General features: G+C 45.3%; 1 protein-coding gene across 2 annotated transcripts in view; it reads left to right on the forward strand.

Annotated features, from left to right (window-relative positions):
- MEGF11 (multiple EGF like domains 11) overlaps positions 1–24,309 on the forward strand; it is a 318,172-nt gene that overhangs the window by 139,679 nt on the left and 154,184 nt on the right. For both annotated transcript variants that reach the window (XM_039865256.1, XM_039865257.1), the window contains one exon: positions 15,847–15,939. In XM_039865256.1, coding sequence (XP_039721190.1) covers positions 15,847–15,939 — 93 coding nt within the window. The remainder of the gene's footprint in view (positions 1–15,846; positions 15,940–24,309) is intronic.

The raw sequence follows: 24,309 nt of genomic DNA on the forward strand, positions 1-24,309 counted from the left end.
TTGATGCAGCCTCCGCTCTTTCTCTGCCGGCCTCACCCCTCTCCCAGGCCCTGCGGTGACTCTGGGGACCTGCTGTTGGCCTGAGCTGGCCTGGGCCAGGGGAGACTCCTCTGGCCCTAACTCAGCAGCAGAACGGACCTTCTGGCAGTGGCTAAGTTTTGGCTCCATGACTCAAATAAATGTTCCTCACAACTTATCAGTCCTGAGCCTTGTTCCCGTAGGGCCCCACTGTGATAACAGTTACTCTAGCATGGGATTAATAAGTTTGACACTAATGTGTTTCCTCTCGCAGTGGATTCTTCTGTATGTTAAGAGAGGCCTTGGGCAGTGTGTGCCTTATTTTTTGTAGTTTTAGTGGTATTTATTTTCTGCACAGTTAACATGTTCCCTTGGTTTAATATATAACAGTTATAAAGAAATATAAAAAGCATTTCCCCCAGTTTCCCCTTCCTGAGGAAACCAATGTTACTAGATTTCGTGCATCTTTCCAGATATATTTTATGAATATATAAGGAAATATGTTTATGCATTCTTTCTCTATACTTTTTCTTTCCGTTTTATTGAGATATAATTGACATACCATACTGTATAAGTTTAAGGAGTACAGGGTGACTTGACTTACATATATTGTAAAATGATTACCAATAAGTTAACATCCCTCATCTCATATAGATACAAAAAGAAAAAAGAAAAACACTTTTTCCTTGTGATGAGAAATTTTAAGATTTACTGTCTCAGCTTTCAAATATACCACACAGCAGTGTTAACGACAGACGTCATGTTGTATATCACATCCATAGTACTCATTTATCTCATAACTGGACGTTTGTATCTTTTGACCAACTTCTTCCATAACCACATATCTGCTCTCTTTTTCTAGAAGTTTGATTCTTTTTTTATTTTTTAGATTGCACATACAAGTGAGATTATAAAGTATTTGTCTTTCTCTGCGTGACTTATTTCACTTAGCATAATGCCCTCAAGTTCCATCCATGTTGTGGCAAATGGCAGGATTTCCTTCTTCATGTGGCTGAATAGTATTCTATTGTATATACAGATAGTCCCCAACTTAATAATGGTTTGACTTATGGTTTTTCGACTTTATGATGGTATGAAAGTAGTAGGCATTAAATAGAAACTTTACTTTGAATTTCGAATTTTGATTTTCATCCCAGGCTAGTGATGTGTAGTAAGGTACTCTCTTATGATCCTGGACTGTAGAAGTGAGCCACAGCTTCCAGCCAGCCATGTGATCATGAGGGTACACAATTGATAGTCTATAGTATACCGTGTTGCGAGTGTTTTTTTTTTGAATATTGTGTTTTGAATACATTTTAGGTAGGCTAGGCTGAGCTATGATGTTTGGTAGGTTATGGTTTTCGACTTACTATGCTTTCATTTTATGATGGATTTATCGGGATGTAGCCCCATCGTAAGTCAAGGGGCATCTCTGTATACCACATTTTCTTTATTCATTCATCTGCTGATGAACACTTAGGTTGTTTCCATGTCTTCCCTACACTTTTAAATTTTACACCAATAGCAGCATATTCTAAAACCTGTTCTGCCTTTTACTTTTTTCACTTCAGCCCTAGCTTTGTGTACATAAAGAGCCTTCTGATTTCTTCTCATGGCTGCATAGTCCTCCATGGTGTGGCTGTGCCATAATTATTTACCTTTTCCCTTGTGGATGGACATTTAGTTTTTTTCCAAGCTTATGTTATCATAGACAGTGCTGCAGTAAATGACTCTCCACGTTTGTCATTTTCTCAAGCAAGTATATTGAAGTTTGCTATTTCCTAAACACATAGACAGGCCTATGGGTGAAATATTTAGGAGAGAACAGTGTTTTCCCATTCTCATCTCAGTTGTTTCTCTGCATAGCTGTAGGGCTGTGCTAGAGCAGGGAGGGGGAGCAGGAAGGAAACAAGAGGCAGGGCCATCCTGCAGAGTAAGCCTCAGGAAATCTGTATGATTGTGGGACAGGACACCAGGGCCAGATGATGGCATGTTCTTTGCCCTGGAACAGTAAGAGGCAGGTGACTCTGCGCTGACCACTGGAGTCAGAAAAGAGCTGGTTAGGACTGCGTTTCTAAGACCTCTGTCTGCCCAAGTGAGGTGCTTCATGCCACCCACCGGGGTTTCCTCCTCCACTACGAAGCCTTCCTTGCTCACCCAGCGCTTGTGCCAACATCACTCCTTTATCAGGCTGCTCTGCAGGCTTAGGTCTGCTAGAGAGGCCATACAAGTGGGGAGGAGCACCAGTTCTAGGCCTGCAGAGCACTAGGTTTGAATCCTGGTTTGCCACTTAGCAGCTGTGGGAAAGGTGTTGGTGATTTTAAAAGTAAAAAGGTTATTTAAAAATAGTCTTTCCCCCTAATTACTAAGGCATTACATGTTCAAATAGAGTTATTTGAAATGTAAGGAAACACTTTGGGCTTGACCCTAGGTCAGGGATGGTTTGGGTCAGGAGGACGAGAATCTTCTCTAAACTCTAGTCAGAGGGGAACTGCAAATTCTCCACTCATAGAACATCAAACTGTCAAGGCTCTGAGAATTTGTCTGTCCTGCCACCTCCTGTGTTGTTCAGGCGGAAGGTGTGAGTGGTCCATATGGCAAATGAACCATAGAGCTAGGGCAGAGTCAGAGGCCTCCAGACTCTGAGTCCAGGGAATTAAAGGGTCTTTTCGAAGAAGAGAAGATATATTAAGTTCCTAATAGGGCAAGAAATTCCTAAACTCAACTCAGCAAGCAACAATCATAGCCTAGGCTGTCGAGGGATATGATTGTGATGAGGATTCTTAATTCGTAAAAGCACAAAGTCTAATTTGTGGGAGTCCAGAGAATTTAGGGGTCCCTAGGCTGGAAAAAGATCCTAACAGGAAGGCAGGAGCAGGATGGGAGGGGCGAGAGACAGTGACCTTCACAGCTGCCTTTCCCTTCCACTGCATTATTTTTATTAAAGCCCTAAATCAGTGGTGCTAAGTAGCTCCTGATTTAGCTTCTCAATAGCAATGAGATTTAAAACCAGCGGGGACGTGGGCTGCTCCCACTGGGATGTGCCGCAGTGACACTCATAAAACTGGGATGGGCTTCACTGTGCTGGTTGGTGGCAGCAGCCTGGCAATAGTACCCAAGACAAAAGACTAACTTTGAAGGAAGGAAGAAAACTTCTCCTCTGATAGCCACCATCAGTCCCAGCCACACTTTACTTAGAAGTGTGTGTTCCTGTTACTCTGTCTCTCATCTGCTTCAGTCCCAGTAGAGAAAAGCTTGTCATATGGAATCGGGGCGAGATGTGGGCTGGGGAGCAGGAAAGGACAGACTCAGCACCAACGCAGGCAAATTCCGAGGAGGCAGATTTCAGCTCAGTGAAGCAGCAAGCTTCCTAGTAATCAGATCTGTTCATAAATGAAAGGGGATTCATTCATACATTCAACAGATGTTTATTAAGCCTCTACTCTGTGTCAGCGCTGTACTGAGCCCTGAGGATTCGATGGTGAGAGATAGCATCCTTTTTTCAGAGGCCACTGGTCTAGTATTGAAGACAGTCAGACAAGCAAAATAGGGACATGTGACCTGTGCTTTGACGGGGAAGGACGGGTCCTATAGGAGCATGGATCAAGAGCACCTAACCTATTGAGGGTAGCTAGGGATGGCTTCCAAAAGTAGGCAACATTTAAAGTGAGACCTGAGAGATGAATTACCTAGGCAAAGAGGAGGCCGAAGAGCATCTTTGGGAGGAAAGACAGCACATGCAAAGACCCAGAGGTTAAGGAGAGTCTTTCTCACTTAAGGATGTGGTGCAATTAAATGAGGCTGGAACAAAGTGACTTCATTCCCTGCTAGCAGAAGCATCTCAGTCGAAATTTGGCACAGGATTGTAGGAGAGGGGCTCTAAGCACTGGATGAAATGGTGGAAGTAGGGACTCTAATTACTTGGCCCCTTCTGCTTGAGACACTGGTTATATGAGTGCCTGCTGAAGTCCCTGAGTTCCACATGTTCGAGAGTCATGTGTGGGCTGCCTCCTCCAAAACCAACCATGATAGTAAGAGTTGGGATTTATGGGGTCCTTGCTAAGAGTCCACTCTGCCAACCATTTCAGCATTGTCTTACTTAGCCTCAGACAACAATCCTTTATTATTTAGGGAATGCTATTGGTCCAGTTTTACAGATGGAGAACCTGAGGCTTCATGATGTTGGGTCATTTTAATTGAGCCAAGACCACACAGCTAGCTAAGTGGAAGGACCAGGACTTAAACCCAGGTCTGTCCAACCTGAAGCCCATGTGATTAACCGCATTCCTCTGCCTGGGACCTCCCTGATGGAGGGCCGGCGGTGGGCATCATTTGTTCTTTGGCCCATCCTTCCTGCACCCCTTCCTTGGAGAGACTCTCACACGTGGCTATGAGAAAAGGCCAGCTCTTTCCTTAGGGAAGGCAAATCGCAAGGCAGAATCAGGGGACCGGATTTTAAATCAGAGCATTAAAAAAATGCTCGACAGGCCTCAGTGTTTGCTTTCCTTGAAGGTGGTGAGGATCAATTTCCCAAAGAAAAAAATCAATCAGCTGGAATGTGTCTTTCTGGAGAAAGTCTTGCATCTGTCAAACGGGGAAAAAAAGACCCAGAAAAAGATTTTCTTGGGTCGTGTGCTGGGGGTTGCTGACTCAGGCTGTATGCGCCAACATCATTAACAAGTTGAAAAGCTGTTGCTCCTTGAAGGAATGCAGGATTGGTGGTTTGAACAGCTCAGCTGGGAAAATCCTTTACAAAGCAAGGAAGGCCAAGGGTACCAGGAGCATCCACAGGCAGATCTGGGGCTCACAGCATCCACCAGGAGAACTGACTGCAATACCTGTCTCTTATCAGGCCCAGTGGTTGGATGTGATTGTTTTATGGGGGAAACCAATAGGGACATCTGACAGGTTACAATTTTAATTGATAAACAATTGTTAATAGTTAAGCCATGTTAAGATGAGCTATGAGAAGCAGGCTAATATCTTGGGGTGATTGGTAGAGATACAAGAGAGGACCCCAGGGGAGTCTATGATCTGACACTAGCATTTGATGGTAAATTGCCCCTGAGGCTTCAAGCTGAACTAGGGAGGCCCAAACCCCAGACTGGAATCCTTCTTGGGTTTTGCTGGGATGCTCTTTGCCTATTAACTGGAGAGTTGCTGGAATTTTTCTAAAGAGCATTTTACTGTCCCATCGTGGCGGAATTGGGGACTTGAACTCGGGTCTTTGCATTGCCCTGGTATCTTAGCTGAATTTATGTGTTCATCTCCAACCAGATTGGCATGGCCCATGTAAGAGAGAGCTAGGGCTCTGGGTGAAGCGAAAGGAGAGAGAGCTCCTTTGCAGATTCAGATACTTATTCATTCGGTGTATATTTATCGAACACCTGCCATGTGTCGAGTGTTGTGCTGGAACCTAAGGATGAACTACAGAGGCCCATTCTTTGCTTTCATGGAGCTGACAAGAGACAGATAAGTGGCACAGAGAAGTCAGTACGTGGCTTGTGGGAACAGGGAGAGGACCCAACCCAGCCTGGGAGCAATGCAGTCAGGGAAGGCTTCCTGGAAGATGTGGCACCTAAGTTAGTGTGAAGGATAAGCAGCAGTGGCGAGAGAGCTGGAGAGCTGGGTTGTGGATGGAATTCCAGGCTGTATGAAGGCCCAGGGTAAGGAGGGATGGGGCACATTCAGAACCAGAAGGAGTTCCACGTGCCAAAGAGGAGAAGGCAGGAGGGAGCACCCATGCTAGGGAAGTGAGAGGGCTGAAAGAAGGGAGGTAAAGAAAGTTTTCTTCCTGCAGAAAACCCTAAAAGGCAAAAATTCAATGGTCCTTGGGGGTGGGGAAGGCTGATACAGTATCTAGCACATGGTAGGTACTCAGTAAATGTATTATGAATAGATGTCAAGTTTAGCATCACCTGCTCTGTGATGCTCTTCCCCTGTCCACCAAGATACACAAGAATTGCCTACCTTCTCCTGGGGCTCATCCTGTATTCTGAACCTGCTGTGATTTCAGCACCAGGAACGTTTTAGTGCTCTTACCCACTTGTTCATTCACCCATTTACCTTCCTACTGGCCTACCCACCTGCCCACAGAGCCACTCAGGTGCTGACTCCCTTTCTCACTATCACATTGTGAAAGCAGGAGCTGTGGCTTGCTGATGGTATTCTTAACACCTAGCACAGTGCCTGGCACATTGCAGGCGCTTAATAAATATTTTTGGAGTGACTGCTCAGAGGCAGGAGGATGGAATAGATGGCCTTGAAAAAAAAATAATAACTAGGTTCCCATGTGCCAGGCACTGTTCTAAGCAGTTCACATGTATTGATGATTTAACTTAGCAACCAACTTATGAGCTAGAGAACCATTGCCCCCATTTTAAAGATGATGAAACTAAGGCCCAGAGAAGTAAAGTAACTTGCCTGAGGTTACACAACTAGAAAGTGGCAGAACCAACACTCGAATCCAAACATCCTGGCTCCCAAGTCCATTCTCTGATCTCCCACAATCCTGGCCCATGGGCATCGGAGCGCAGCCCTCGTCCCTCTATGCACAACTCTCTGAGGGGTTACCCCAGGCTCCGAGGGGTCAGAGTGGCTCCTTGGGGGGAAAAACGTTAAAAGCAGATAGGTGGAGTATTCACTCTCTGGGAATTCCAAGGGCAGAGCAGGACAGGGCAAGGCAAGGCCTGGCCATTTCTGCATTTTGGACTCCTCCCCATAACCCCATAACCCAACACAGGATGTGCTGGGTAAACACTTGAGAGTGAATGTATATGTGGGTGGGTATTTGCATGAGTGAGCAGAGGGTGCACAGGAGCAGAAAGGACCTAGGCTGCAGGACCTCACCCCAGCCCAAGTTCACGTTCTCCCCGCCCCTTCGCCAGAAGTACAACCAATGGTTCTCCACGAGAGAAAGGGCCTAGCAGTCAGGCTGTGGTCTCCTTTCTTCCCATGCTCCTCTTAGAAACAGAGGAGAAAAGGGATATGCATTACCCTGGATAACTTATAATTCACCAGTGAGCTGAACCTGGATTGTCTCTTCTCTGCCCCCACCCCATACCTTCAGTATTCCCAGTGAATAAGGACTCCCTTTCAGATCTAACTCACGCTATTCTCTCATCCCTCAAGCTGAAGTGAGCCTTGTGAGGCATCCTGGGTGGAATGCATTCAAGTGAACCCTGGCCCTGGGAAGAGGAATATTAGTAACAATAGCGTAAAAAACAACTAGTAACAATTATAACTAACCTCTGGTTCTAGGTGCTTTGCTTGAGTGAACTTATTTATTCTTTGCAATAACTCTCTAAGACCAGAGCCATTTTATAGGTGAAGAAACTGAGGACAAGACAGGTTGCTCAAGGACAGTGAAGATAATAAGCGACAGAATAGGGACCCAGGCTTTTAGACAATGCTAGATGGCCAAGGCATAAAACTCAGCAAGGTATCACTGAATTACAATGAGTGACTATGGGCCAGCTTAGCAGGTAGGGTGGGGTGGGGGTGGACCCCTGATTACCAGTCCCAGCGCCCTTTGTGAGCTTCCGCAGGACCCCCTTTGGATAAAAGGGAGACCTGCAGGCCTGCAGGCCACAGACTAGGAAAGCGTTGGGCTCTTAATGTCCTTCCATCTTACCAGCCCTGCAGGTGAAATGCTTCTTTTTTTTTTTTCTCAATTGACTATTCATGTCTTGGAGCCAATTGTGACCGAAGCAATTGAAAGCCAACTCTAGATGTGCTGGGAGTGGGGGCCAGCCGTCGTGTCTCTTTCTGGCTGTGGAGGGGATTCAGGGCTGACAATTATAAAGGAATGAATGATACACATCTGATGAATCGTTTTAGAATTCCCCTTGGTAACTCTCTGACACAGACACATACACCCACATACCCACCACATTCTGTGTGACCTTGGGCTTGGCAGAATCGCTTATGCTAAGTGTGTCACTTTGAATTGGCACTTGGGTCCACTTGGATATAGGTCATTTTATTTCCAAGCAGAATCAAATGACAGCCTGATCTCAGCCTCCTGCCAAGAATGCTAATGGAGGACTGATCAATGTTCTTTGGCGTTCTGGGGAAACTGGGTTCAGGGGAAGCTCCAGAAGCCATATGCTGTAGAATTCAGGGAGGCTACACCTTCTTTCCCTGGCTTCCAAGCTTGCTTTTGTCCTAGCTGGGTATCAGGCTAGTTGGCCAGGGAGCATGGAAGTTGTCTTTATTTATTTTGACCTTTTCATGTAATTTTTATAGTTCCATTAACTAGTAAGACCATTTGCAAACTGCCGGGCAAAATATATTACCATGAACACCTCAGGGACTTGTGGGTCGTCTTGGGTGGAATGCTAATAGGATTGATGATTAATTTACAGGGCTTACCATGAATGAAGGACAACAGACTGGGTACCTTTGTCAGGAAAGGGCCAGTGTTGTCTCAACAGTGTGCAGAGGAGACCCCAGGTCTGACCTGACCCCTTTGCTCAATGCCAAGATCCCCATCTTGGGTCCTGGGCTGCTGATGTAGGCTCACCCCTTGCCTCAGGACTGACGCTCTGGCCTTGCATTTGTACCTCAGAACATATTTGTTCCCATGCTAAGCTCTGTGCCTGCATTTGCAGAAAGGATTCTTCTCAAACTTGGCTCGAATCATTGAGCCAAAAAAGTCAATCATTGCTGCAGTGGAGCCCTAGACTCCCAGAACTGGAAGGAACATTTGGATCATGTCATCCAACCCCTTCATTTCACAGGCAGATAATCTGAGACCTGGAGGAGGTGACAAGTCAGTGACAGATCTGGCACTGGAACTTATCTTAGCCTGTGGTCCAGATAGTGGTGGAGCATGGGGTTAAGAGCCGGCATTTTAGCATCACAGAGATGTGGGTTTTAATTCTTGGCTTGGCCACTGCATTAGTTAGGATCCTGGCAAGAAACAGATGGTAACTGAGGAGAGATTAATAAAACAGTTATTTATAAGGGCATGGGAGGGGTAAGGGAAACCAGTAAGAGATGCTGTAGTATTTAGGACTAGCACCCAAGGAGAACCACACTACTCCTTGGCCAAAAGGCCTTCCCCTCCCCCTCCACCACCTTGAGCCGTAGGGGAGAGGACCACTGCTACCAACCCATGCCCTAGCCTCTGGTATTTGCCATTGGCCAAACATATCCAGAGCCAGAGGGCAAGGAAGTCTGATAGTGCAGTCCGTGGAGGTCCACCTCTCAGGGCACAGGCAAGGGTGGAGAAGGGTGGGAGTGATCTGAGGGTACAAATGGAGAAAATCCAGGACATACATTCTAAAGGGGTAAACATTGGTTCTTAGTCTGTTTATACATAAAGCACAGATATACATACAGTACATACACAGATATACAGTATATCTGTCATAGGTACATGGGAGAGGAGGTGATTAACAAAAAAATATTTTGAATGGCTCCTGGTGGAGGGGCGCAGTCATAAAAATGAGATTCCTCACTGTAAGTGGAGTAGTAATAATACCTGCCTCAAGGACATAATGGGGCAATGGATACTTAGTGTTGAGCAAAGAGAAAGAACATCATTTGGTCTCTTTTTCAAGCACCACAGTTACTGGTGTCTACTGGGAAAGACTCAGTCATGACACAAGTGGTCATTAAATCATCCATATTCCTTGTCCCTAGCACCCACCAGCACCACCACCAGGGGCAGGGGGAAACGACTGAAATAAAGTGCCAAGTGAGCATTTGTTGCTTCTTAAGGTTATGCCCCAGCTTGACAGCCCCTATCCCTTCAGGTGGACCCAGAGGACTACTTTAGAAAGAAGGCTGGCATCACTGGGGATTTTCTAAGCACCTTTTGGGTGTTGTTTAATCATCTGGGGAGTGAATAAACGACAGAAGAAGAGGAGAAGAGATCCTAAAAGTCCCATAGTCTAATTTTTCACCAAACCAGGAAAGCTCTAGAGCAGGAGGGCCCACACCCTCCTTAAAACATCAGATAGTAAATATTTTAGGCTTTGCTGACCAGCAGTCTCTGAAGCAACAAATTGGCTTTGTCCTTGTAGTGCAAAAGCAGCCATGGACACTATGTAAATGGATGGGCCTGGCTGTGCTCCAACAAAACTTTATTTATAGAAATAGACAGCCAGCAGGATTTAGCCTGAGAGTCATAGTTTGCCTGCCGACCCCTGCCTTCTAGCATTTGTAGGTCCTTTGTGCTCCGCTTGAATGTTCCCAGCAATGAGTTGCTCCCCACATAGAGAAACAGCCCTTTGAAGTGCTGAACTCATTCAGGTCTTAGAAAGTCTTGCCTTGGTTAGACTGAAATCTGCCCCCTTGTTGAGTACGCTCCTAGGTCCCTATGCTGTGTTGGATAGAGTAGCTCCCACTTCTCTTTAGCAGCCTTTCAGCTGACTGTGACCTCACCCCCACCTAATACTTCCTTTTTCAGGCTACATAGCCTTCCCCTGCAAGTCCAACCTTCATGTAACCCTCACAGGTCACATGTCTACATCCTTTGTATCCTGATCCTTCTCGCCTAGCTTTTCAATATTCCTCGCAAAGCACAGGTACTCAGAAGAGTCACCAACAGCTGCTCACAGAGTGTCTATAAGGCATGGCTCATGAGGTGATATGGGGATGTTGAAGATTCTGGATTTACCCTCAAGGAGCTCACAGTCTAATTAGAGAGACCATGTGAACCCACTCTAAAGAGAGAAGTGGCAGGAGACCAAGTGTACCCCCCCAATGGGCTACTCCCTCCAGAGTACCATGGGATTCAGAGAAAGAAGAGGCTTCTGTGGGCTGGGCCAGTCAGGGGGAACTTTGTGTGGGTAGCGGGGTTCTGGTGGGAAAATATTTCACCTTCCATAAATGTGCAAACTAGGGTGGCTGAGCCCTCCTGGCTTCTTGGTGGAGCTGGGTGATGCCTGGCCTTGGTGACCCAGGACTAGGAGCCCAGTGGAAGCATTTCAAGTTTCCAGGTGCTTTAGGTGATATGGTGAAGACAAGGCAGCCCTAGAAGCATCAAGAGTGTCAGCAGTGGAAGGACCCAAAGGGTGATGTGTTCCAATGCCCTGTTTTATAGTCAAGAGAGAGAGAAATAATAATAGCATCTCATGCTTGTTGAGCTCTCACTGTGCGCCAGGCACTGGTCTAAGCACTTTAAATGTATTTCATTAAATCTTTGCAACAACCCATGTGATAGGTACAGTCACGTGTTGCTTAACAATGGGGACATGTTTTGAGAAATGTGTTGTTAGGTGATTTTGTTGTTGTGCAGCCATCATAGAGTGTACTCACAAACATACATGGTGTAGCCTACTGCACATCTAGGCTCTATGATATGGTCCATTGCTCCTAGGCTACAAGCCTGTATAGCGTGTTACTGTACTGAATACTATAGGCAATTATAACATAATGGTATTTGTGTATCTAAACATAGAAAAAGTGCAGTAAAAATACAGTATAAAAGATAAAAAATGGTACACCTCTGTGGGGCACTTACCATGAATGGAGCTCGCAGGACTGGAAGTTGCTCTGGGTGAGTCAGTGGGGGAGTGGTGACTGAACGCGAAAGACCAGGGCATGACTGCACACTACTGCAGACTTCATAAACACTGCACACTTAGGCTACACTAATTTATTAAAAAGTTTTTTCTTCAATAATAAATTAACCTTAGTTTTCTGTAACTTTTTTACTTTATAAACTTTAGGTTTTTTTTTAACATTTCAACTCGTAATAACATTTAGTTTAAAACACAAACACTTTGTACAGCTGTACAAATATTTCCTTTCTTTACATCCTTATTCTACTTTAAAAAATTTTTAACTTTTTTCTACTTTAAAAAAATTTTAACTTTTTTTTTTTAACTTTTTAAACTTTTTTGTTAAAAACTAACACAAACACAAACATTAGCCTGGGCTACACAGGATCAGATTTGTCGGTATCACTGTTTTCCGCCTCCACACCTTGTCCCGCTGGATGGTCTTCAGGTGCAGTAACTTGCACAGAGCTGTCATCTCCTATGATAACAATGCCTTCTTCTGTAATACCTCCTGAAGGACTTGCCTCAGGCTTTTCTAAAGACGTGGCACTGTTTTCAGAAATATGTCCATGGTGGTTTGCATGGGTTTTTTTTTTTTCCCCATAGATTTGCTTGTAAGCAGATAATGTATCATAAATATTTTTCTCTATTAATGAAAATCTTTTGGTGTTGTGGATCATGTTTTCAGCATTTTTAAGGAGCTTGTTGAAGTTGGCAAAAGCTTCTGCTAAACGCTTCTCTGTATAATCTTATGGGGCCACTGTCATATGTGTAGTCTGTTGTTGACTGAAACATCATTATGTGGTGACTGTACTATCGTCCCCATTCTACAGATGAAGAAACGGAGACATGGGAGGTTCAATACTTATTTATTGTCTTGTAATCATAATTGTAATTGGCAGATATGGAATTTAAACTTAGGCCATCACATTATCTACCACCCTGGCCTCTCCATCAGGGGTGAAGGTGGGGCTGCCTTCCAGCATACTGTCCCCGAACAGGGTTCTGTCATTAGGTCTCTTTAGCCTACTCCATATGTCCAGGACCTCAGTGAAAGGTGAGAGTGTGGGAGATGGCCTGTGTGTGACAGATAAGAGGGCTCAGGCACTGAGAGGGCAGTGGTTCAAATTTCTCAGTGGGGCAGGGAGAGGGCCTGGCCCTCAGTCACATAGCCTGTCAGCCCACCTCTGATTCCCTGTCCACCACAGCAGATGGATATGCAGCAGCAGAAAGAGGGACTCAACAAAATGCCCCTGTTTAGAGGTATAAGAGCCAGAGAAGAGGGAGGCCAGAGTGGCAGAACCCTAACTCAGCCCTTCCTAGGGGTTTGGCTTTCACAGGGGCCTGGGGTCAGAAAGAACTTAAGGGACCTGCATGTTTTAGGAGCGGTTGCTGTGTAAATCCCAGCCCTCTGTAGAGGGGCTGTCTGCTGCAGGGCTACACTTGGCTCCTGAAGTAGGAGTCAGCCACCCCAGCCCCAGGGAGGGCCATGGGTTTCACCTCCAACCCTCCTCAGGAGACTCTCCCTGCAGCACCCCCGTCCCCTCCCCACCAGGTACACAAACACACAGTGGCCCAATTGCCAAATATGGCTGTGTGAGTCTCGGGTATTTGCTATCAATATTTCATGCCTCAAACAACACTGTCTAAACAATACCTATGAAATATGAATGGATTGAGGTTTTGACAAGCAAACAGCCCAGGCATAATACCAGGGCAGTGAGGAGGGGAGGGAGATAATGAGGTCTGAAGGGACCACAGGGACAGCAACCACATACATCCCTGGAGTTAGGCTCAGGATTTATGGGTCAGCTGTCCTCTGTGTGTCAGGTCATGAGGGGCCAGTATGCTGGATACAAGGTGAGCTGGGGTTCCTGGGACTTTGGGGAGGGACCAAGGGAAAAGACAGGGTGGGGCTTTCTCAGAGCACCTAAAGACCCCTCCATTCTCCAGCTAAGGAGTGGGTGCAGGAGGTACTCCAGTGATCAGGTGTCTAGGGTCAGAAGGGCCAGAGAGAGGTGAGGGTTGGCAGGGCACTGGTAGGCTTTGTCCTCCCCCACTCCTCTCTTGAGCTGCTCCAAGCCCCCTGCCCAGCTCCACCCTGTAGAGCAGGCAGTCAGTGTGTTAAAGCAGCTCCTCTGGCCTCTCTCTCCAGCTCTCACACTTCTGGGAAGTCAAGTATAGCAGCACTATTCTATTCCCTCTGGACTCACTCCTCCAATCCCTAAGCCATCTGGGCAGGGGAGGACGTCTCACCTGGGTGACGTGAAGTTCCCATGGTCTTGGGCACCTCTCATCTCCCTCTACTTCCAGAGGCCTCTGTCTTCAGGAGCCTCATCCCCGAACTCCTCCCTGGCCAAGACACCACACAGTGTCCATGAAGTCCAGGGCACATGGGCCTCAGTTTGTTCATGTAATAAAATGAAGGGATTAGACACGATTTTCTCTGAGGTCTCATCCAGCCCTGACACTAGCGAGTTCAGAGGTCACTGCCCTCTCCACCCCCAGCAGAATCCCCAGAGATCAAGGTACTGCTCGCTGAGATCAGAATACAGGTGAAGATGTGAGCTAATCTGACAGGCTGATGGGAAAGGTCTGCTGAAAGGTGGATGGGCCCAGCTGAAGAGCATGCTGGGACTTCAGCCTATGGGAGTGAGATGGAGGAAAGAGGGAGCAGCTGAGGCCAGGACTGGGACCTGGCAGGGTCCAGCCTGGGGCTGGGGATGACACCTGTTGTCCAGTGTATATTGGGAACATTGACCCATTTGCTCTTGTTTGGAAAGTCCAATAGGAGCAGGGGAGCCAGGGCAGCAGGGGTGACTGGCTGGGGTCTTGTTAGTAGCCTGGTAAGCAGCTCATGGTGGTTCTGAGTAGAGCTGATTACTGGAGTTAGGGTCCAGTGGGTTAGCTGGTAGGTCCTGGCTGCTCCCTAGAGCTCCAAGTGAAGGGTCGTAGAAGTCTTCAGCATAAACTAGAACTCTCCCTGAAAGGCACTTATACAAATGAGTAGGACTCAGGTGCCAGTGCTCTCCCCATACACACCACACCCTAGGCTTGCAGAGAATGGACTGACCTCACACCATCTACCAGTGGGGCATCTGAAATGGCTCTTCTGAGTCTACCTTGCCTGGCCAAAGCTAAAGCAACAGCTTCAGGGTCAGCACCTGTGTTTGGGAGGGGCCAGAAGACTCTCCACCTACCATAAAATGGACTTTGTTGTCTAACCTGATAGTGCCCTCTCAGTGGGCATTCAGGCTAGGCAGTGATGTGGAAGCAGGGTGGCGTTTGGAGGTCATTGGCAGCTCTCACCATTAGGAGCCACCTGCTGCCCCAGGCCAGTGCCAGGCAGATAGAAGGGCTCTAGCTGCTTGTCAGAAGAAAGCATTTCATCTAGCTTCGCACTAAGAAGCAGGGTCGATGGTAGCTGCTGATTTCCCAAGCTTACAAAATTGGCAAGAGTGGCAATGGTGTTCTTCTATAATCCTTCACTGATGGATTAGATGGTGGGGCAGATCTCTGAGGAACAAAGATGACCTTGAGAAAATGTGGATGTCAGAGGAAGAGAGTCATAATTTTCCTCTCTTAAACTACTGCCAATAAGCCCTCTCCATGCTGGAGCAGTTGATGGGAACTTTGCTGCTGTTGCCTCCCAGTTCAGGAGGCTGTAGCAATTGACTGCATGATAAGGAATTGCCAGGCATTTCTAATTACAATTATCATCATCGTGGATGTCTCTCTTAATTACTTTCTTATAATTAGCTGTTGCCTTTTCCTCAGCATTTGTGTACTTTGCAGATTTGCTGACATTTGAGAGCCCCAAAATAGGGACATTTGGGGAGGAGGGGAGAAAGGTGGGGGAAAGGGGAAAGGTACCTGTTCTTTTAAGGCAACTGGATAAATTTCAGGGCTTTTGCAGAAAGAAATTGGGGAAAGCAAATGATGGACATGACAGGTAATTTCCTGAGTAAATGGGGAAAGATCAGGAGTGTGGCTTTAGGAGTTGGGCTTTGTGGAGGGTCTCCAAGTGTTAAGCCTCAGGAAATATTCTCGAAAAGCCACCAAGGCTGCCATTTTTCAGGCTTGGGTTTCATTTTAGGAAATGAGCCTAGGATCAAGCTTACTCCTGTTGGACACATTTCAGAGTTAATTAAATAACTGAGGTCTGGAGTAGCTTGATTTTCTCCAAAGCTAGTAATGCATTCTGAGCATCCCTGGGCCTCAGGGAGTCGTTATGAAGTGGTTTATGCTCCTTGACCAGATGGTTGATTTTCACTGTCTGTTTCTGTTCTTTCTCTCTCTCTCCTGGCCCCCACAGCCCTGTGTACAGAGGAGTGTGTGCATGGCCGTTGTGTTTCCCCAGACACCTGCCACTGTGAGCCTGGCTGGGGAGGACCTGACTGCTCCAGTGGTGAGTCTGGGGTCTTTGGGGCTTGGGCAGCCCCCTGGCTCTGGCGAGCCTGTGCTGGGTACATGCTGAATTCTTTGTGTTGGGCTGGGGCTGCCTAGGCAAGTGTGGGTATCAGGGAGGAGGCATACCTGCAGTTTGGTACATGATGGTACTTGGGGTGGAGGGCTCAAGTGGCATGGGGGTAATGGTTTACGGGGGGTCTGATGGGGTATTGTATGTTGTGTGTGGTTTATGGGGGGAATTGTGGGGTCATCAGTACAACTCTTATTTTTGATGAAACACCTCTAGATATGGTCTTTGAAGGCTGAAGTGAAATTGAGATGTACAGATCCAGGAAGGTACAGATTGAGGGTACAGATCCAGGAAGTCACTGTTGTAAAGGCCTGGTCCTCGGCTTTGTTGATACAAGGGCTCAGTTTTGTGGGTGCTCACAGAGGCTCAGGATTGATTCATGGGCCTGGTAGACACTGAGATGCCTCTGTGTCCCCACAGGAGAATGATTTGCCCACAGGTAGGGGCAAATCACTGTATTCCTGTATCTCTCTGGGAAAGGCTTCCTTATAGGCACAAAATGAGGTAGATGCTCTTGGGACTGACCAAGTGATCCACAGTGGCACAGGACATCCTCTCTACTGTGGCACTGGCCTCTAAGAGGATGGGGTACACCTGGCAGCTGCTTAGAGTATCTGCCAAGAGCCCAGATGAAGACAAATACATCACTGCTGGCTCATTTCCCTTCGATTCTTGCAGATGACCCCCTTTCCATTGGCACATCTTGCAATCAATGATTGGTTAACAAAATGATCTTACATGATTTTCAAAGAGGCCTTGATTAGTGTTGAAGCCCATTTTCTTCCTGCTTTGAGCTGGGGTACAGTATCTTTTTAATTGTGACTTGAGTAGATAACTAAGCTGATCCAATAGGGGTCTAAGCCCCATTACTGACCTCTCAGTGGGAGCCACAGTGCCATGGTGACTATAGTGGCCATGAAAACTTGGGGAGGAATGTTGGGTCCATGACGGCCATATGTAGTTTTGCCCTTTTTCACTCTCTCTGCTATAGTTTTGGTCCTTTTTTCTAAAGTCCTTACCTGGAAACTCCCTGTTTACCCATTGCATTAGAATATATCAATCAAAACAAAGCTATTGGATATGGTTTTGTTTTGAGCCTGGGTGGTTATCTTGGATTGGGGGGTCCAGGATCTGTTTGGATATTCAAGAGACTCTCTTCAATATGTTGTTGACCGCAATGGCCTCCACCTACCACCTGTTTTATTACTTTGAGGTGGGCCATGTTGAGACATAGGGCCAAGGACTCCTCCAGACAACAAAATGTAAACCCGAGAGACATGCAAGTTAAAGGAATGTGCTCAACCAGTCTTTCTATGAGCTGCAAGAAACATGTTGGCTGAAATGTTTGAGAGCTTTCTTGCTTTGTGTAATTTTGCTTACAATGAATCTTTGATGAAGAACTATCTAACTTGGATTAAGAGAGCTCTGCTGAGACAGATCTGCTTGCTGCTGCTAGATTATAATGTCAAGGGCAGCCTGTTGGAAGTTGAAATACAGCCTGAGTCCCAGGGGCCCTGAGTGCATATAAATTACCAATCAGTGCCAGTGTATTTGGTGCTCACCATATGCTGGACTGTGTTGAGCAGGGAGGGGTAGCCCCTGGAGGGTCTTTTAGACATGGTCTGTATCTCTCAGGGTTTCCTGTCTGGGGAAAGAAATAGAATGGAGGCAACACTCGACAAATAAGACTAGATGATTGAGAGTAAATCTTGCCTCTAGAGTGAGTTTATCAAGCATGTAGGCAAATAGCCTTGTTACGTTACAGTACAAAACTGGGCTGTCTAATTTCCTCACCCCCAATTCAGTTATCAGACGTGGTGCTGAACAACCCACAGCTGTTCCCTTAGTAAATCCAACTTCATGGGTTGAAAAGCCACCAACCCTGGGTCTACTCGAAGGCATATGCTACTAAACCCACAGGAAATCCTAAAAGATGGGTTCCAAACCTGTTTTGAGGAAGGGCCTCATTGAAAGGAATTTATAGACTCTCACTCTCAAAAGCATTCAGAGCATTGAATGTTTAGATGCCCTTCCATGAGCTTTCCAACTTCTGCTTCTATTCCCGCCGCACCCCACCCCCTGTCACTGCCCCCATTAACAAGGAGCTCACTGCCTCCTGTGGACACACATTTTGACTATTGGAAGGCTTTCCCTTCTCTTGAGTGGAAATCTATCTCTAGCTTCTACCAGTTGATTCTCACTCATGATAAAGGCCAGAGTGGGTTGAATGACTACCATGACCCTCTTTGCCACTTATAGAATTTCTACCAAAGAGCTCAGTGGACAAGGCCACAGACTGGGGAAAAATGGTCATCTCAGAGCAATTGATAATAGCCACCGAGGCCACATAAAAGAAGGTAGAGTCCCCTTCCATGGATCAGCCCTTCATGTATTAGAAGACAGTGATCGCTTCTCTCTCCCAAGTTTTTATTCTCTAGCTCCTTTGTTTCTCACATGACATGGTCTGAATTTCCTTCTCCATCTAGTTTCGCTCCATTGGCTGTGACCTTTAATCCTCTTAAACTAGCATTCCTAAATCTGACCATACAACTGCAGGCTTGTATGGAAAATAATAAGAGAGATAGGTACTACTTGTTGAATTTTACTGTGTACTAGGCACTTTATCTTCTCATTTAATCTTCTCTATGGTGTAGGGATTGTTATTAGCTCCTTTACAAGTGAGAGAGTTGAAACACAGAGAGGTTAAACAACTTTCAACAGACACACAGCTAGTAAATGCTGAAACTGGGACAATTAGTTCAGCAAAAACCTAGGTCCTAAACCTAAACATTTAATTTTTATGCTCTTCTTCCTTCTGGATGCTCAACCTCTGTTAATACAACCTTAGGTTGAAAGTGATGAGAAAATGTAGTTGCTCACAGGGGAAGGAAGGATCTGCTTAAAAGATGTGGCCCCAAAATATTGTTGTGGAGATAGAGGAATCAGCCAAGGTATGCAAATTGTGACTAGGTTTACTCCAAGTAGTTTGAGACTTTTAGCTATTGTGCTATTGGACACCTGTCTGCCTGGGTGTGCTCTGCAGCGTCTTAGGGCAGAGGTCCCCAACCCCCAGGCTGCAGACCTGTACCAGTCCGTGGCTTGTTAGGAACTAGGCCACACAGCAGGAGGTGAGTAGCGGGGAAAAAGCATCATCTGTATTTGCAGCCGCTCCCCAGCTCTAGCATCGCCACCTCAGCTCCACTTCAGATCATCAAGCATTAGATTCTCATAGGAGCACCGGTCCCTGGTGCCAAAAAGGCTGGGGACTGCTGCCTTAGGGTCTTTGTGGGGCCTGTGTCCGTGGGGATGGGTGTCTTGATCAGTGCAGTCTTTTCGATGGGCATTTAGGTTGTTTCTGATTTTTCAGTATTTCAGGGCCACCATCCTTTATCCAAGGTCCTTGAGCCTGCTGTTTCAAAATTTAGATCTTTTTTCAGAGTTTAGAATATATTATATGTGACATATATCCCCAGTGGGTTCTGGACAGAACCCTGGGATGAAATCTAATAATATTTCTGAAGTGACAATGTCTGATCATATCTAGTGACATATAGAAAATAGATAACCACATATTAGTTCCATATAGATCTTGTCTCTAAATTTTGGTGCTGAACTTTAAAAAAAAGTTTTTTTTGGACATTTTAGAGATTTTTGGATTGTGGACACATGGATAAGGCACTGTGGCCCGGTGTAAAAACACTTGAGTGATTCTTCTTGTGCATATATATCTTTGCCCACTTGTCCCAATTTCTTCTTAGGATAAATTCCTGGAAATGGCAGAGAGGCTTGTAAAGATCCATCATCCTACCGCCTACCCCTGCCCTACCTTTTGTGGCTGCCAAGGGATTTATGACTTTGATAGTTGTGAAGGCGATGAATCTGGTAGTGGAGTGTGTGTGTTGGGTGGGGGGGACTTTTCATTCTTTTACAGACTTTTAACCCCATAGCCTAATTTCTTTAAGGCCTTGACTAATTTCTTTCTGCTCTATAAAGGAAGTGAGGTGATACTGATTTGTTTCATGGGTAGACATGTCAGCTATTATGGGTAACTCTGAGATGTTAAAACGGACCGATAGGGGGAAATGGAGTGGCTGCATGCTTGATCATAAACCTCCATCCTATATAATAATAAAGAATAAAAGGATGAAATGTCAGTCTACCCTGAATAAAGACAACAGAGTGACTTTTATTAAATTGCACTAATCTCACAAGTGGAGTCTAGAAGAAAAGACGTTTCCCTTATATTGAATATCTAGGTTTTTTTTTTAAGTAATTAAGAATATTAAAGCACTGACAATGATTGAGATAGAAGCATTATTCATAACTTTTATTTCCGCACTGGGCAATGATCCAGTATATTTCATTTATGAAATTTCAGCTGTAAGGAGAAGGACGTGAGCCAATTCCTAAATTAAATATGCCCTGTTAACTTTTATAAATATTACCAAAGAATCAACTTGGAAATTTAAGCCTTCATTGTATTATTTAATTATTGTATTTTTTGGGTCCTGCTTCTGTGCCTCCTATCCCATGGTGCTTTGAAGTTTGGGTTCCGGCTCTAGAATGGTGTTTTAGTTTGGGTCTCAGTCCTCCACAGAAGGGGTGGGTTAGACATAACAGAGAAACCCCCTGCCATTTCCCCACTATCTCTCACATTCTTAGATTCCATTGATCTGGTTTTATCCACGTGCAGGACAGAAAAAGCTTACTGCACAGTGTCTTATGATCTCTCCCAACCCCCAATGCTGGGCAGGAGGCAAAACTGCAGAGCAGCCCTGAGTAATGAAGGCAGCAGGAACCAAGCTGGGACACCACCAAGAGTAGCTTCTGCCAAGTAAAACGTTCTTATCTTGAATAGTGTGTGGGACCCCTGGCTGATTTGGCTGTCAGCTATCCTTGCAGATTAAAATACAACATTTAACAGCTCAGAAATATGCCCACACTCCTAAACTAGCCTGGGATCAATCACTTCCAAACTAAGGTATATGTTTGCCAAATTTTTTTCTGTGCGTGGTAGAATATATGTAACATAAAAATTATCATTTTAACCATTTTAAGTGTATAGTTCTATGGTATTAAATATACTCATATTATTGTGCAACCATTATTACCATCCATCTCCAGAACTTATTTATCTTTCTCAAATGAAACTCTGTACCCATTAAACACTAACTCCCCATTCCCCGTCCCCCCATCCATAAGCAACCACCAATGTATTTTTGTCTCTAAGAATTGGACTACTGTAGGTACCACATATAATGAGAATCATACAATATTTGTTGTTTTGTGACTGGATTATTTCACTTAGCATAATGTCTTCAAGGTTCATCCATACTGTAGCACGTGTCAGAACTTCCTTGCTTTTTAAGGCTGAAAAATATTCCATTGTGGTATATACCACATTTTGTTTATCCATTCATCTGTCAATTGATAAACTTGGGTTGCTTGTATGTTTTGACTATTGTCTATTGACTATTGAATAATTCTGCTATGAACATGAGTATGCATGTCCCTGCTTTCACTTCTTTTGGATATATAGCCAGAGTGGACTGCTAGATCATATGATTATTCTATGTTTAATTTTTTCAGGAATTGCCATATTGTTTTCCACAGTGAGTACACCATTTTACATTCTCACCAATAATGCACAAGATTCTAATTTTTCCACATCTTTGTCCATGTTCATTCATTTCTGGTCTTGTTTTTTTTTTAATTGTCAAACTAATGAGCGAGAAGTGGTATGTTACTGTGGTTTTGATTTGCATTTTCTTAATGATTAGTGATATTGATTACCTCTTTAAGTGCTTTATTGGCCATTTGTATATCTTCTTTGGAAAAGTGTCTATTCGAGTCATCTGCCTATTTTTTTAAACTGGGTTGTTTTGTTGTTGCTGCTGAGTTGTTGGTATTCTTTATATATTCTGGATATTAAACCTTATCAGATACATAATTTGAAAATATTCCCTTCCATTCTGTGGATTCTTTTCTTTCTGTAATAGTGACCTTTGATACACAAAAGTTTTTAATTTTGATGAAGTCCACTTATCTATTTTTTCTTTTGTTGCCTGTATTTTTGTGTCATATTTAAGAAATTATTGCCAAATCCAACATCATGAAGCTTTTCCCTTATGTTTTTGTCTAAGAGTTTTATAGTCTAAGCTCATGCACTTAGGTCTTTGATCCATTTTGAGTTAATTTTTACATATGGTGTAAGGTAGGGGGTCTGACTTCAGTTTTTTTACATGTGGATATCAAGTTTTTTCAGCCCCATTTTTTGAAGAAACTTTTGCCAATGATTCTTGAAGATATAGAGTTTAAATTTTTCACCATGTACTGGCACATTAGTTACCTGATAAATAATTTAAACATTGTTTCCCGTATTAAAACAGATACGGATTTATTATAGAACTGAATGTAGAACTGACATTTATTTTTTTAAATGTGATAATTTGAGCCTTTGGTGGACATTTTGGGGCTATGCCATTAGGTGTCCCTGGAGGCTGGGTTATTTTAGGGGTGAAGATTGAGAAGCAGTGGGAAAGGTAGGAAGACCATAACCAGAATTAGATCACCCAGGACTGGCGACTGTTGGCAAGGATGGTTTAGAGAAGGATCAGGGCTCAAGGCTTTTCCCCACTGCATTTTTGGGGATACTGTCTTCCCTGATGGGCTGTCTGCAGTACCCCCACTATCCGTGCCTTGGCTCTTTGGCAAAGGATTGGCATAGGCCACTGGCTCAGCCCTCACTACTTCATCTTGGGTATTCCAGGGGCTTTGCATTTTCCCACAATGTTCAGTGCTGCCCTATAAGAGCTGTGAGTCATACAACCCCCATATCACTGTGGCTTGGGCACCTCTCTTCACATCTATGAAAGCTTGTATCCACATAGTACTGGAATGGAGTGCTAGAAAGTATGGTCTAGGATCCCAAACTCAAACTTCTGGTTACTGAGGTCTCATGATTTAACTTGAAACCATTGACTCAGGAGCTGGAGGGACCTTACAAATTGTCTGGTTTACTCCTTTCATGTTACAGATGGGCAGACTGAGGTCCAGAGAAGGGAAAGCACTTACCTGAAGTTAACCAGGGATATAGTGGTGGGCTGTAACTTAATCCTGGGTCTCCTGACTCTCATACCTTTTTCTCCTACCAGCTGCTCTGGAAATTCAGGGCTGGAGTTGTCTTAGAGGCAGATGGGTCTCATTATAGCAAAGCAAACAGGCCAAGCTGTCCTACAAACTTTTGTGCAGATGACCTAAAGGTTCCAGACACTCCTGGTTCCTTCTCTGCCCAGGCCTGGAGGACAGAGCCATGACTACAGGTCAGGCCAGGGCACAGGGATCGGAGATTTCCAGAGGGGTCAACGCTGTTATCTTCCTGGCTTGAAAAGTACATCAGAAAAGATTCCCCATCTGGAGTACCCCTAGACACACTTCTCGCGGCTGAACATGGAGACGTCACAGTCTAGCAGCACAGGATGTGGGGGCAAAGCAAACGTATAGGATGTGGGCCAGGATTCCTGCCTCTGTCCTGGAGTAGCTGAAGGGACTAGAAAGGAAATGGGGAGGGCCAGACAGGCAAATGAGTGGGCCCGGCCACACAGGTCTGCTGAGAAGAGCCACTGCAAAAGCTTTGCCCCAGCATATTGGGAGAGGAAAAGGGAGTTGGTCAGAAAGAGGCGTGAGGGAGCCTCAGAGTCTGAAGCAGAAGGTGAATGGGGATTCCTGCTCCAAGTGTGTGCAGACGCTTCACTTACAGTATCCTATCTAACCTCCTGGCAGCATGGAGAGGTCATGTGTGTTATTTCCATTTCACATGCAAAGAAAGAAAAGCTCAGGGTCGTGGAGTAACTTCTGATATTCACCCAGCTAACAAATGGTGGGGCCAGGATTAGAACTCAAAACTTGTGTTCTCCCCACAGCTCCATGCTGCCTCTAAAGGGATGGAAGTGCTGTGCCGTAACTTTTAGGGGAACCAGCTTTGGGTCATGCCTCTGCCTGGGTGACCTTAGCTAAGTCCTGCCCTCTCTGCGAGCCTCAGTTTTCTCATCTGTAAAATGAGAGGGTTAGTGTGGCTATTCCAGATCTAAAATCCCATGATGCTCTGTTTCTGGGAAGTCAAAATCCAGCATCGTGTCTCCTCAGCAAGGGCCCTGGTAACCTTCCGGGAGTGGGGGGCAGTCTCCTCTCCCCATGCATGGCCCTCCCGTGATTCTCCATCTCAGGACTTGGAAAAGGAGTAGGGAGGGAGACAGCTATTGGGTGGGGGCAGCCTTATGACTCACATCCTTGCCTCCC

This window comes from Pteropus medius, unplaced genomic scaffold, assembly GCF_902729225.1.
Source record: "Pteropus medius unplaced genomic scaffold, Ma_sr-lr_union100, whole genome shotgun sequence".
In the NCBI taxonomy this organism is placed as follows: Eukaryota; Metazoa; Chordata; class Mammalia; order Chiroptera; family Pteropodidae; genus Pteropus; species Pteropus medius.